This window comes from Capra hircus, chromosome 7, assembly GCF_001704415.2.
Source record: "Capra hircus breed San Clemente chromosome 7, ASM170441v1, whole genome shotgun sequence".
Classification (NCBI taxonomy): domain Eukaryota; kingdom Metazoa; phylum Chordata; class Mammalia; order Artiodactyla; family Bovidae; genus Capra; species Capra hircus.
The window spans coordinates 104,233,133-104,248,357 of record NC_030814.1 but is presented as its reverse complement, the minus strand read 5'-3'; the positions used below and the strand labels follow the sequence as shown (position 1 = coordinate 104,248,357).

General features: G+C 55.7%; 1 protein-coding gene and 1 long non-coding RNA gene across 6 annotated transcripts in view; one reads left to right on the top strand and one right to left on the bottom strand.

Annotated features, from left to right (window-relative positions):
- The window catches only part of CRTC1 (CREB regulated transcription coactivator 1), an 85,605-nt gene extending 73,196 nt beyond the window's left edge, over window positions 1-12,409 (bottom strand). For all 5 annotated transcript variants that reach the window (XM_018051453.1, XM_018051455.1, XM_018051456.1 and 2 more), the window contains exon 1: window positions 12,225-12,409. In XM_018051453.1, the coding sequence (XP_017906942.1) occupies window positions 12,225-12,350 (126 nt within the window). In that variant the 5' untranslated portion in view covers window positions 12,351-12,409. The remainder of the gene's footprint in view (window positions 1-12,224) is intronic.
- LOC102191786 lies at window positions 12,530-14,919 on the top strand. Its single transcript, XR_310113.3, has 3 exons — window positions 12,530-12,769; window positions 13,366-13,492; window positions 14,269-14,919. It is a non-coding gene; the product is annotated as an uncharacterized LOC102191786 (long non-coding RNA).

Below are 15,225 nucleotides of genomic sequence, written 5' to 3'. Positions count from 1 at the left end.
CCCACCCCTTTCTCCCCGGCTCCCCCATCACAGCTGGAGCAGCCCCACCTCACTCTCCTTGCTGCTTACCTCTGAATGAACCCTGCCGTCTTTACCTCTTTTGTTGCGGGTTAGTCACTAAGTCGTGTCCGACTCTCTGCAACCCCATGGACTGCTCTGCCAGGCTCCTCTGTCCACGGGATTTCCTAGGCAAAAGTACTGGAGTGGGTTGCCATGCCCTTCTCCAGGGGGTCTTCCCAACCCAGGCATCAAACCCACATCTCCTGCACAGCAGGCAGATTCTCACTGCTGAGCCACAAACGGAAGCCCCCATTATTTCCTCTGAACTGCCCCAAATTGGCCAACCCTCTGTCCTCACCATGACCAAGTCCAGGGTGCTGCACCCTCTCCCTGCTGCGGGGGCCGCGGAGACAGACACAGAGCGGGCCAGGCGCAGGGAGCCCCTGCGAGCCTCCCGGGCAGAGGAGTCAGAGTCAATATTTATTATTTGCTAGATGGAAATCAAGTATAGCTGGGGCTTCCTCCTCGGGAACACAATGAACCCCTGATTTGCAAAACACCAGGGGAGACCTCCACGATCCTCAACAGATGGATATGACTCGAAGCTCAGCCTTGGACAAGAGTCTTCAGTGGCTGCCTTAAGAAAAACGTGAGCCCCGGCTTCAGACACAGGGTCGATCCCAGCACCTCCACACCCAGCAAACCGCCCAGTGCCCTGCCAGGCCCTGGCTCCTCCTCTGTGCGCCCAGGGAAACCACGGGCTCGTCTCGGAGGGACTGCGACAAGTCGCTGGGCATTCACATCCGGACTCCGGCAAGTCTGGCCCCTCACACTCCCACACCTGTGTGTCGCTCACGTCACCATCCTGCTGGAAACTCCCATAACACTCCACGGCCCACCTACCGGGCCTGGCCTGGGGTCCTCTTCCCCCCTCACCCCTGCCTTCCGCCCAGGCCCCCTGCCCGTGCAGAGTCCTCAGCAGTCCCCTCCACACACAGGGTTCCAGCAGCCTGGAAGGTTCTGCCCTGCCTGGAGCAGTGGGCCAACACCCGGAGCCACGTGAGACAGGAGAAAACATGTAAGGGGGTAGGGGACTTGCCTGGCGGTCCAGGGGTTGGGACTGTGAGCCCAATGTTGCGGGGGTGGGGATAAGTGATTCCTGGTCAGGGAACTAGGATCCCACATGCTGCAAGGTGTGGCCAAAAAAAAAGAAAACATTTGGGGCCTGAGTCTGTCCGACTGGGGTCAAATCCCAGCTCTCCCGCCTCTAATGCTCTGTGACCTTTGCTCCCTGAGCCGCTCCATAAACCCAGGAGGAGGCCATCGGCCGCCGAGGGTGTTGTCAGGGCGCCAGGCTTGGGGTGTGCACCTCAGGGAACCAGGGGCCTCCACCAACCCCTTCGCACCTGCACAGCCCTGGCACGGGGGATGCAGAGCAGGGCTTCTCCGCCTGAGCGCCACTGGCATCAGGGGCCTCGTGGGTGCTGCCCTGTGCGGAGCAGCACCCCCGGCCTCCACCCACCACGGGCCAGGTGCACACCCTGCCCCGAGCTGCGACCACCCGAAACGCCCCCAGATGTGACCGAACACCCCCCGAGGCAGAGCCGGCCGGAGCGCGCACCCCGCGGGGCCCGTTTCTATGCCTCCCACCAGTGAGCTCCCACTGGGCTTCCTCGGTGGACCAGACGGTAAAGGACCTGCCTGCCATGAAGGAGACCCAGGCTCCACCCCTGGGTCGGAAGATCCCCTGGAGAAGGAAATGGAACCCCACTCCAGTATTCTTGCCTGGAGAACCCTATGGACAGAGGAGCCTGGCAGGCTATAGTCCATGGGGTCGCAAAGAGTCAGTCATGACTGAGCGATTAACACACACACCACTGCGGTCAGGCCAGTCTCTCCCCAGGCCAGACCCCAGCCCTGACATGCACATGACATTTTCTAAAAGGTCCCTGTTTAAAAAGAAATGCCCAACACCAAGGACTCTGCATCCTGACGCTCTCGTGGGACGGCACGGAAGGGAGACCATACCACCGAGCTGAAACCGGGATGCTCCCGGGGCCAGGGACGGCAGAGGAGGGCCAGCACACAGCCTTCCATGACATCCGCAGTGGGCCTGCTCGGGCCCGGAGTAACCTGAGCAACCCTGTACCCCCAACCAGGACCAGAAGGCCCACGGTGTCAAGAAGAGGCACCCGACACTGCGCCCAGGCCAGCCTTAGGAAGTGACGGCAGACCCTCCCTGGCCGCATGGACCACGTGACCACCACAGCACTCACCGAGGCCAGACAGCCCGCTCACTCATGCAATGGAGGCCAACCGTCACCCCCGGCCTGGCCAAGCCCTGGTGAGCCCGCTGCCTGGGCCTCCCAGCAAGGCCTGCGTGGCAGGGTCCTCAGATCTCCACTCAGAACTCGGGGCCCCACCCGAACCTGCAGAAACAGGATCTTGGGGGAGCCCGGGAACCTGCATCCTTCAGCTCTGAGGCGGTTCAGCAGCCCCCAAGAGTGGCGGAACCACTGCCCACCGCCTTCTCAACCTTCCTTGTTGCTCTAGGTCAGGGGGGCTCAAACTGTGGGTGAGACTCGTTGGCCCAGGGCCAACAAACTCCTCTGAAGGGACCCAGGGAAGCTACCTGCACCTCCTCAGGTCAGCAGGCCTCCGCCGCAATGATCCTACTGCCACAAGCAAGGCAGAAATGAATGGGCGTGGCCATGTGCTAATGAAACTTTCTCTGCAAAAAGCAGGCGTAGCTTGTTGAACCCTGGATTAACAGGTTATTAAGTCAATTTAGTGGGTCCCTGCTGGCATTTTATAATAAACAGAAGGGACCCAATTATATTAATTTTCCATACACACAGGGAGGGCTGAGCTCCTTGGAGAAAACTGTGTCAATTGTATGTTTGGTAGTGGCTGCTGGTATGACCCGAAACACAAATTTCTAACAGTGGGTCCCAGTCAAGGAAGTGAGAAGGTGGCCTGGCCTTGGAACCAGGCCCTGGGCGCCCATGCCGGACCCTCACCCAGCCACAGACATGTCTGGTTCCACACCTCCTGCAGGTCCAGGAGCATTTCTGGATTACCCCCAGCACATGGGTCCTCCGAGCACTACACACCCTGCCCGTCGGCTGCCACCTGGTCAATCCATCAGCCAGGCAATCGCACTATCAGGCATGTGCCCGCAAGGCAAAAACAGGGGCTTGTGCAAACACTTACACACACACGTTCACCGCAGCGCCATCCGTGACAGTGAGAGAGTGGAAAGAGCCCACACACCCACTAACAGGTAGCAGACAAGCTAAGGGTGGTCCACCCACATGGCTGAATCGTCACGTGGCCACAGAAAGGAATGCCCCTCGATACAAGCCACAGTGTGCAGAAACCTCAGAAACCTCACGCTGAGTGAAAGCAGCCAGACAGGAAAAGCCACGAGCTGCAAGGCCTCCTTTCCACAAAATGTCCAGAGGGCCACTCCACAGAGACAGAGGGCAGATGAGCGGTTCCTGGGGCTGGGGGAGGGGAGGCTGGGGAGTGACGGCTCATGGGGACGGGGTTTCCTCCTGGGGTGACAGGAATACTCTGGAACTAGAAAGAGGTGATGCCTGCACAGCACTGCGAACGTCCTAAATGCCACCGAAATGTACATTAAAGTGGTTCATTTTAAGTGAATTTCACCTCGATTTTTTTTTCAGGATTTTTTTTTTTAAGGTCACTCTGGGACTTCCCTGGTGGTCCCCTGGCTAAGACTCCGAACTCCCAGTGCAGGGGGCCTGAGTTCGATTCCTGGTCGGGGAACTGGATCCCACATGCCACAACTAAGAGTTCACACGCCACAGTTAAAGATCCCACGCGCTGCAGCAAAGACCGAGGATCCCAAGTGCCACAACTAGGACCCGGCAAAGCCAACTAACTAACTAAGTTAAAAATATATACATATTTAAAAAGAAGAAGGCAAGGGCCACTACAGTTTTGTTTTACAGTTTTTATTAAAGAAAAAAAAAAAAAAAAAAGTCACTACTCTGCACAGTTCTGAGGCCCTGGGCTGGCCACGAGCTTCGGAAGGGTTCTCTACACAGGACCCCAGATGAGCAGGGCCACTCATCAGTCCCCTGAGGGTGTGTGAGTGGAAAGGTCAGATCAGAACCAGGGCTCCCCAAAGACAGCCTCCTTCCAAATGACCACTGGACAGATTTATCTAGAGTGTGTCCCGTGTCAGCCGCAGAGACTCTGGCAACCAGCCTGATACGGGCTGTGCCTTTCACAGGGAAAGGAGCCGTAGGCCTTGCACGAAGGTGTATGCGATGGTGTCCCAAGGCTGCTGCCTTCAAGACAAGGACAGTTAATGGCAGGAAATATAGATTCCAGGGTCCAAGTCAAAAGAACAATGTGGGTGTGGCTGGAGAAACTCAGTCACCTTTCAGAGAAACCATGGCCCAAGTGGGGCCAAGTAGTCTCTGGTGAGCAACAGAAGGTTCCAGTTTGTGTTCTTAATTCCTTGTTTCAGACATATCATACATGCTCATCCCAGGGCTGAACACCAGTTCTGTCTCTTCCCAACTGGGATGCAGCTCTGGGCCTCAGTTGCCCCACTGGCCCACAGGCAAAGAAGACACCTCTTCTCCGTGGGCTGGCAGAGGGGGCAGGAGGGGGTGAGCAAAAACCACCCAGTGCCCAGCGTGGAGCAGGAACCAAGCCTGCAAAGAGCAAACGTGACCCACCCACCCAAAATCCTCATCCTGCACCTTTGCCACACTCTAATATTTATTTATTTTGTTTTTATTCTTTGGCTACGCTGGGCAGCTTGCAGGATCTTAGTTCCCCGACCAGGGATTGAACCCAGGCCCTCGGCAGTGAAAGCTCATAGAGTCTTAACCACTGAACTGCCAGGGAATTCCCATCCCCTGCCCCACTCTGACTGCACTCTTGGTCAGCTCCTTGACAACAAGATGCCCTCTCCTGGGACTTCCCTGCCTGTCCAGCAGTTAAGACTCCGCTCTTCCAATGCAGAGGGCACGGGTTCGATGCCTGGTCAGGGAACTAAATCCCACCTGCCACTCAACACCCCTCCTGCCCTAGGGCCCACGCTCCTGCTATTGTCTTTCCGGCTTGTCCACTATCCCCACCAGGCCCAGTTCAGAGTGAGAGGCCCCAGTTCCTGACAACGGGTGAAATGACAGGTTCACTTGAGGAAAACATGACCGAGTGAGCTGCCAGAGAAAGACAAGTGTGCACGTCTGCAGGTGACCCCTGAGGCCCACTGCATCACGGCGGCTTCCGCAAGGTACTCAGACTCTGCAGCCCAGGGAAAAGTGTCCTGGGGCTGCCACCATAAACGACTGCAAATGGGCGGAAGGCAGGGGCATAAAACAAGAGGAATTTATTTTTACACAATTCTGGAGGCCAGACACCCAGAATCGAGGTGTCGGCAGGGCCACAATCCCTCTGGAGGACCCTGTGTTGCCTCTTTCAGCTTCTGGGGGCTCATGCATCCTTGGCCCAAGGCTGCAACACTCCAATCTCTGCCTCCATCATGCACGGCCTCTCCCAAGTGAGTCTGTGTCTTCTCCTCTTTTCGTGAGGGTGCCAGTCATCCGATCACCCTAAATTCAGGACAAGCTCATCTAAAGATCTTTACCCTACTCATATCTGCAGAGACTTTTTTCAGAAATCGGTCACACACACAGGTTATTGGGCTCTGCTGGTGGCTCAGACAGTAAAGAATCCTCCTGCAACGCAGGAGATGTGGGTTCCATCCCTGGGTCAGGACAATCCCATGGAGGAGGGCATGGCAACCCACTCCAGTATTCTTGCCGGAGAATCCCATGGACACAGGAGCCTGGCGGGCTATCGTCCATGGGGTCACAGTCAGCCGGCCACGACTGAGTGACTAACACTTCACTTCACACGTTCTGGAGGGCAGGATGGGGCCCATCTTCTTCAAGGCCCCCATTCCACCCACGACTGGGCAGGCAGCTTACAAGCGGGAGCGCATGGAGACTGGGGCCTTCTGGAGGCGGGTGACGGTGCACCCCATGCTCTCCACAGAGCAGCTCGGCGAGTCCTGCGTGCGTGCGAGTGTGTGTCAAGGCTGCAGATGGCACCAGACACTTGAAGCAGCCGGCACAGAGGCAAACAGTGCCAAAGCCAGGACGGAGGCCAGGACTGGGGGCGGCCTCTACGCTCAGCTAACCCAAGACACCACCGCGCGGTGGCTGTGGCTCAGGGGCCTGGTTTCCCAACAGCCTGTGCAGAGCCACCCCCGTCACAGGGTAGGACCCGGAGAACACCCGCCTTCAGCACAGCGAGAGCCAGCAGCCCCAGCCGGGTCCCCATGGACCGCTTTGTAGGCAGGCTTTTCCTGGCCCAGGCGCTGCTCCCTGGGATGTTCAGTGATCGGTCACAGGCAGAGCCTCCTGTGTCCTGAGCCACTGGCAACTGGGCGACTCGCCCGCATCCCTTGCCCTCACCTCCCACATCCGATCCACCCACACACTCAGTCACCTCTGCTGCCAAAATATCACTGATACCCACTGTTCTGGGTCACTGCCATGGACACCTTCTCCATTCTCCAGCCCAAGGCTAACAGCGGCCTCTCACCCTCTGCCTGCTTCCCTTCTCACCTCTCCTGCCCATTCAGTTCTTGGCCATCTTGGTAAGACATGAAGCATCCTTAAATGATCAAATAGAGAGTCACCACTTGACTGAGCAACTCTACCCCATGGCACAGACACCCAGCGGCAAGGAAGACCTGCGTCTGTACAGGCAACCGGACAGGAACGCCCCCGGCAGCGCTACTCACAATGGCCAAAAAGGCAGGGGCAGCCCAGGCGTCCCCCGGTGAATGAACAGGCGCTCAAAATGTGGTGTCTCCACACAGTGGAGTATCATTCACCTTAAAGAGAAATGAGGCGGGGCTGCCCTGGGGTTCCAGTGGTAAAGAATTCGCCTGCCAATGAGGGCACACGGGCCTGATCCCTGGTCCTGGAAGATCCCACGTGCTGCGGAGCAACTAGGCCCGTGCACCACAACGCCTGAAGCCCCGTGCCTAGAGCCCAGGCTCCAAAACAAGAGAAACCACCACAGCAAGAAGCCACACTCCACAGCAAGGACCCAGTGCAGCCAGAAACGGAAAATTTTTTAGAAAAGAGCAATGAAGCAAGATGATGGAGAAAGCACGTAACACCACCGAACTGTTCATGATGCTTAAGACAGTAAACGCATGTCGTGTATGTTATACTGCTATTTTTCAAAAGGGAAGGGAGGCCTGATACACCCTACAACATGGGTGAACCTCAGAAACACACCGAGTTTATGTCTGAGACATCAGACATGTAAGGCCACATCTTGCATGATCCCATTTCTCTGAAACGTCCAGGACACGCAAACCCACAGGGATGGAGGGTGATCCATGGTCGCCGGGGGCTTGGGGAGTGACTGTTCATGGGGACGGAGGTTTCTTTTTTTTTTCCTAAGTATTTCTTTTTTAATATTTTATTATTCTCATTGTTATTTTCATTTTTCGGCTGTGCCAAGCAGCATGTGGGGTCCTGGTTTCCTGACCAGGGACTGAACCTGTGCCCCCCGCACTGGAAGAATGGAGTCCCAACCACTGGCAAAGCCAGCAAAGTCCCAGGGACAGGGTTTCTCTCTGGGGTGATGAAAACGTTCTAAAGTCGACAGGTGATGGTTATATAACTCTGTGTATATGGTAAAAACCACTGGATGGTACAGCTTCAATGACTGGTCGGAACATATTGGGAATGATATCTCAATAAAGCTGCTACAAAAACAAGCAAAGGACCAGGCCACTGACCATCACAAATCTTCCCAGGGCTCCTTGCTCAGGGACCGGTTTCATCTCTCCTCTCTCTCAACATGCACCTTCAACCGTGCCAAGCCCTTCTCACCTTGGGGTCTCTGCACCTGCCTCCCTCACAAGGGACAACCCTCCCCGGCATGGGGGGGGGGGCTCTGTCTCACTGTCCGAGCGTCAGCCTCCCACCCTAGCCATTCCTAGCACATAGATTTGCTTCTCTCCGAGAGCTTCTGCCTTGTTTATTTGGAGCAAGTCTCTCCTATCCCATGCTAAAACCACGCTGCCTCTCCAAGAACACGGTCCTCACATGCCTCAGTATGCTGCTGGCTCCACTGTGGTGCTGGGAAGACTCTTGAGAGTCCCTTGGACAGCAAGGAGATCATACCAGTTAATCCTAAAGGAAATCAACCCTGAATATTCACTGGAAGCTGAAGCTCCAATATTTTGGCCATGTGATGCAAAGAGTTGACTCCTTGGAAAAGACCCTGATGCTGGGAAAGACTGAAGGCTGGAGGAGTAGGGGGCGACAGAGGATGAGATGGTTGGATGGCATCACCGACTCAATGGACACGAGCGAAGATAGTGGAGACCAGTGAAGGACAAGGAACCCTGGTATGCTGCAGCCCTTGGGGCTGCAGAGAGCTGGACATGACTTAGCTACTGAACAGCAACCACCCTAGTACCTAGCACTGCCTCTGGGATATGCTGGGCAAGCAAAAATGTCATTTTGTGGAGTAAGCACAGATCAGGATTCTGAGGCCCAGAGAGGTTAAGAAACCCACCCCAAGTCACACAGTAGAGTGTCACAGCCCTCCCTGCACATCAGGCTGCCGAAGTCCAAGGATAAGGAAGGAAGGTTCACGCGCTCACCCCTCTACCCTGCTGCTCACAAGGGGACCTCACTCCCCACCCCCCGACCTGACCTGGTCCTTGGGGTCCCTGCCCCGAGTAACGTGACAGCATGGATGGGGCCCAGGCTCAACACCTGCCGGCCACCCTGTCACAGGAGGAGGCTCGGTGGGCACACCCATCACCACAGAAGACCACGGGCAGACAGAGTCAACACGAGTGGCGCCGCTCGCTCCGGGACGGGCGGCTGACCGGGAGGAGGCGGCGGCAGGCGCGGCGGCTCCCGCGCTGACCGCAGGCGGAGGCAGCACCGCAGGCTGCGGCCACGGGGGGTGCGCAGCAGGAGACCCGCCCCGAGCAGGCTCGCCTGCACCACATGCCGCAGCTGTGCCGCGCGCCACAGGCACTCCCGGGAACGGCTGGGAACCAGCCTGCCAGCCCAGCCTCAGGCGCAGGCAAAGGCCCACCAAGGGTGGGTGCAGAGTTTTGAACTATCTGCCCAGGCACATAGCTCGCACGCCCCTGCCCACACAGAGTTTCCTCCAAACCAAAGGCTTCTCGGCCCCGGCACTGCTGACAGCTGGGGCCAGATCACTGTCTGTGCATTGTGGGGTGCTGGGTGGCACCCCTGCTCTCCACCCACCAGACACCAGTAGCTGCTCTTCGCCCAGATGAGACAACCAGAAATGTCGTTGCCCAGTGTCCCCTAGGACAGAACTACCCCCAACAGAGAGCACTGCTCTGATTGTAACAGTCTAGTATAAGCTCACCTCTGCCCAGGGCCCACGCCCACCCCACCTCCCCAGCTTCCAATGTAAAGGAGGCCAACAGAGAGATGGGAAATGGTTCCCAGGGGCCAAGGGAAGTGCTGTCTGCAAATCTTAAAAAAGCTTTTCGAGGGACTTCCCGGATGGTCCAGTGGTTAAGAAGCCATCTTCCAATACAGAGGCTGCGAGTTCAATTCCTGCTCATAGAACTAAGATCCCACGTGCTGCGGGGCAGCTAAGTCCGCACACCGCAACTAGAGAGCCCTCGGGCCCCAACGAACCCCCAGCGCAGCCAAAATAAATAAACTTAATATTTTAGAATCTCTAAATCCATCAACCAATAAATGGATAAACAAATGTGGTCTGTCCACACCCAGGAATAGTACTCAGCTGTAAAAAGGGAAGAGGAGGACATGGCAACCCACTCCAGTATTCTTGCCTAAAGAATCCCATGGACAGAGGAGCATGGCCGGCTATGGTCGCAAAGAGTCAGACACAACTGAAGCGACTTAGCACATATAAAGGAAAGAAGTTTCCCGATACACGCTAAAACGTGGATGAACCTCAAACACACTACCCTGAGTGAAAGGAAGCAGACACAAAAGGCCACATCATGAATGATTCCATTTATATCAAATGTCCAGAACAGGTGAATCCACAAAAACAGAAAAGTTGGTGGCTGCCAGGGGGCTGGGGGAGCAGCAAATGAAAACTGATTGCTAACGGGTGAGGAGCTTCTTACGGGAGTGATGATAACGCTCTGGAATGAGCGGTGATGATGGCACAACTCTGTAAATATACTAAAAACCACTGAACTATACACTTCAAATAAGTAAATTATATGATGCACAAACTATATCTTGAAAAAGCTGTTATTTTAAAAAAATGTTTTCAACAAAAATTCATTTCCAACCTTACAGCTGAAACCTGAAGACTGCCACAAATGAGTGTGACCCCTTCTTCCTGTCATACCACATACACTGAACACCTACTGCATGCTAGGACATGCCGCATGCTGGAGACAAGATGAAGTGGACGCTCCTGTCCTTAGAAATCTTGGCGTATGGAGGACACTCAGGCTGCACACTGTCATTCATTCATTCAGCAGCCACATCCTGGAGCAGGGACAGGCAGGACCTGCCCGACAGCGAGCACCCAATTGATATGTGCTGAACAAACGCATGGAAATGGAGATACACATTCTAGTCTTTAGCTCAAGATCTCAAAGAGAAACAAGCAACTTATTAAAAAAAAAATGTCACCCCAAAATCCCACCCGAGGAATCAGAGACTGAGGCTCACATCACAAAGCTACAGTGGATCTGCCTAGAAGAATCAAATGTTAGTTGCTCAGCCGGGTCCAACTCTTTCTAACCCCATAGACTGTAGCCTGCCAGGCTTCTCAGTCCATGAGATTCTCCAGGCAAGAATACTGGAGTGGATAGCCATTCCCTTCAGGGGATCTTCCCGACTGAGGAATCGAACCCAGGTCTCTGCATTGCAGGCAGATTCTTTACCATCTGAGCCACCAGGGAAGCCCAAGGACAGTCAACTCAGATGCCAAATCCAGAATCCAGTGAAGCAGGTGTCTGTAGCTCCCACTCAACCCCTCCCCAAGGCCCCAGGGTGCAGCATGGAGGTCCCATCTCTCCGCAGGATCAAAGCAGAGATTTACTGGCACCTGTGCAAAGCATGCTCCCCTCCCTCAACCACCAGGAAGGGCTTGCAAGACACACTCCACAAAGGAGGCCACGGAGACCCAGGAGTCTGCACTTCACGGCGGTCGCCAGAGGGCTGGGGCCCTGAAGGAGAGCCAGGCCCCCAAGCCCAGCCACGACCAAGCCCCTGCTCCAGGCCCACAGCGGCTCCCCAGGCGAGGCTGGCAGGCCAGCTGGCCTGCCCCTGCACACCAAATGCACCCGCCATCTGACGAAGAACTGTCCCTCCACCCCGGTCCTGAGGGGCCAGGGGCCATCTGTGGCCAGCTGTCCCCTGTCCTTGTGGGAGGAACAACACCTGGTCCCCACCATATGGGCTGCACTGGGGAAGGGGCAGCTGTCACCACTCCAAGCTCCAAGACTGAGCCCAATCTGCCTTCCTGACCCCACTCAGGTCCCCACACAGGAGGCGCCAGACCTTTCCCTCAGATATCCAAAAGGGAGAAACACCTATCCCACCTCAGGTCTGCAAGTAGGGGCACCTGTCCTTCCCCCAACACTCAGGGAGTAAGTGCACAGATGACAGTGATGTAGAGACACCTGTCCTTCCAGGTAGCAAGGGTGAGGGGGCAGCTGTCCCCTTCAGGTACCAATGATATAGGAGCACCTATCCCAGCTTCCCAGTTAACAGTGATGCTTGCAAGCAGCACCCAGTTGAAGCGCCTCAGTATCGCTCCCCTAGGGAGCAGTGATATAAAAGCACCTATCAGGTAGCAATGTGGGGACACCTTCCCCCCCTCAGGTAACAATGCTGTAGCGGCACCTGTTCCCTCCAACTAGTAATGATAGAGGCTCCCGCTCATACAGGGAACCGTGATGTGGTGACACCTGTCCCCCACCTTAGGCAGCGGTGATGGAGAGACACCTGTACCCCTTCAGGTATCGATGATGTGGGGGCACCTGTCCCCGCCCACGACGCCCGGGGCGTGGGGACACCTGTCTCCTCGGGCCGTGCCAAGCCCCGCCCCCGCCGCGCGCCCCGCCCCCGCCGCGCGCCCCCCGCCCCGTGCACGCGCGGGACACGCGCCCCCTCCCTCCCTCTCCGGCCCAGAGGGGTCGGCGAGGGAAGCCCCCTTACCCGCGCGGCCCGCGTCAGGCTCAGGTCCTTCATGACCTCCTCGAAAGCCGCTGTCTCCTCCGCTTGCTTCTGGTTGTGCAGCGCGATCTTCTCGCTGAATTTCCGCGGATTGTTCGAAGTCGCCATCTTCTCGCCGCCGCCTCCTCCTCCTCCTCCTCCTCCTCCTCCTCCACCTCCTCGCCCCCCCACTCGCCGGTGCCACCACGCAAGCGCCGACCAGACCCGCGGGCGGCGGGCAGTGCGCAGGCGCGTCGGCGGGCGTGAGAGCGGCGCGTGCGCATAGGAGAGGCGCGCGACGCGGGGGCGATGGCGCATGCGCGCGCTTCGGCGGCGCGCTCAGAGGCCAGAAGGGGAGGTGGGAGCGGGAGGGCAAGGACTTCGGCGCAGGCGCAGTGAGCCGTCTCCTGGCCCGCTGGACAGCGGCTGCTTGGCTGTTGGCCATGGTCCGGGAGCGGACTGGGGCGCTGGAGCCCCTAAGAGAGTGACTCCTCGAGGCAGGTCCTTCCAGGTCACCAGGTTGGAGCAAGCACCCACTCCAAGGACAGGTAGCTCTCGAAGCTGAGCTTCGGCTCGGACCAGTCCCGCTCAGACACCAGTTCAGGGCATCGCTCATCCATGCATGCGTTCATTCATTTATTGAATGCCTATGTATGCCAAGCATACTGGGGAGACGGCATGAGCAAGGAGACGTGGTCCCTGCCCTCATAGGGTGCACAGTCGAGGAGAGGGGAACCAAACCCACCAATAAATAACCCAGAAACTGTTCAGATGGAGAGAAATGTGATGTGGAAAATAAAACTAGTAATGGGTAAAGAGGAGAGTGGGCTTCCCTTGTGGCTCAGCTGGTAAAGAATCCGTCTGCAAAGCGGGAGACCTGGGTTCGATCCCTGGATTGGGAAAATCCCTTGCAGAAGGGAAAGGCTACCCACTCCAGTATTCTGGACTAGAGAATTCCATGGACCATACAGTCCACAGGGTGCAAAGAGTCGGACGCGGCTGAGCCACTTTCAGTTAGAGGAGAATGATGTTAGGAAAGGAGGCTCCTGTGGCCTCCATGGTTTGGGGGTGTGATCAGTCACCAGCCCAAAATCCCAATGTCATCCTTAACACCTTTCTTTCCCTATTCCTATTCCCTCTCCAGTCCCTGTTCTCTGGATCCTTAAGCTCGGAAAACTGGAACTACAGAGCTTCGGCCTCCTCTCTGCGAATTTCTCCAGTCCAGTTTTACTCAAGGAAGTCCAGCTTTTTCATCGGGTGCTAAAGGACAGGTCCAGAAACCCCACCCAGACCCAGCAGTGAAAGGGAGAGCAGAATCTCCCCAATGACCTTGGGGTGGGGGCAGACCTAGGGAGGGGGGGACTCTGACATCTAGTTGTTCCTACCCAAGCAGAGGGACCAAAACCACCAGTGTTGGAAGTTTATATTCAGGAGGCTCTAGGGATTTCAGGGTATGGGCAGGGCAGAAATCAGGAGGGGCAGCCAGGGGAATTTGGGGTACCTGTAATTTCATAACAAGCACACTTTTTTTACCAGAGCGAGGGGTGGCTGGAGGGGACACTGATGGAAATTATAGAGGGACACCAACGTTTTCCAAACATGCTTTTATTTACATCTGGTAACATTTTAATGAAATGTCCACATTAAATACATACACATACACATTTTAATTTGGAATATTCTGGGAACTGCCATTTCATACTGTTAATGGGGTTCTCAAGACAAAAATACTGAAATGGTTTGCCATTCCCTTCTCCAGTGGACCACATTTTGTCAGAATTCTCCACCATGACCCGTCCACCTTGGGTGGCCCTACACGGCATGACTCATAGTTTCATTGAGTTAGAGAAGGCTCTGGTCCGTGTGATCAGTTTGGTTAGGTTTCTGTGACTGTGGTTTTCATTCTGTCTGCCCTCTGACCAGGATAAGAAGCTTATGGAAGCTTCCTGATGGGAGAGACTGACTGTAGGGGGTCGAAACTGGGTCTTTTTCTGATGGGCAGGGCCATGCTCAGTAAATCTTTAATCCAGTTCTCTGCTGAAAACAGGGCTGTGTTCCCTCCCTGTTGTTTGACCTGAGACCAAACTATGGTGGAGGTGATGAAGACAATGGGGAGCTCTTTCAGAAGGTCTCATTCATACACTGCAGCACTCAGTGGCCCCAACCCTGCAGCAGGCCACTGCCAAGCCATGCCTCCGCAGGAGACTCCTGGACACTCACAGGCAAGTCTGGGTGTCTCTGTGGGGTCACTGCTCCTTTCTCCTGGGTCCTGGTGCACACAAGGTTTTGTTTGTGCCCTCCAAGAGTCTGTTTCCCTAGACCTGTGTAAGTTTTGTGGTCAAATCCCACTGGTCTCCAAAGTGAAATTCTCTGGGAGTTCTTGGTCCCTTTGCCAGATCCCCAGGTTGGGAACTCTTTGTGGGTCCTGGAACTTTCTTAACACTGCATGAATTTCTGTGGTGTAATTGTTCTGCAGTTTGTGGGTCATCTGCTTGGTGGCTCTTTGGTGGGGTTAATGGCAACCTCCTCCAAGAGGGCTTATGCCACAGGCTGTGTGTCCCAGGTCTGCTGCGCCCAGAGCCCCCTGCCCCTGCAGCAGGCCACTGCTGACCTGTAATTCCACTGGAGACTCAAACACAGGTCTGGCTCAGTCTCTGTGGGGTCTCTAGGACCTGGTGCTCAAAAGGTTTTGTTTGAGCCCTCTGAGCATCTCTGGTGGGGATGGGGTTTGATTCTAAATGCAGCTTTGCCCCTCCTACCATCTTGCTGGGCCTTCTCCTTTGCCCTTGGATATGGGGTATCTTTTTTTGGTGGGATCCAACATTTTCCTCTCAGTGGTTGTTCAGCAGCGAGTTTTAATTTTGGAGTTCTAGCAGGAGGAAATGAGCACATGTCCTTCTAAGAATTGATGCTTTTGAACTGTGGTGTTGGAGAAGACTGGAGAGTCCCTTGGACTGCAAGGAGATCCAACCAGTCCATCCTAAAGGAGATCAGTCCTGAATAT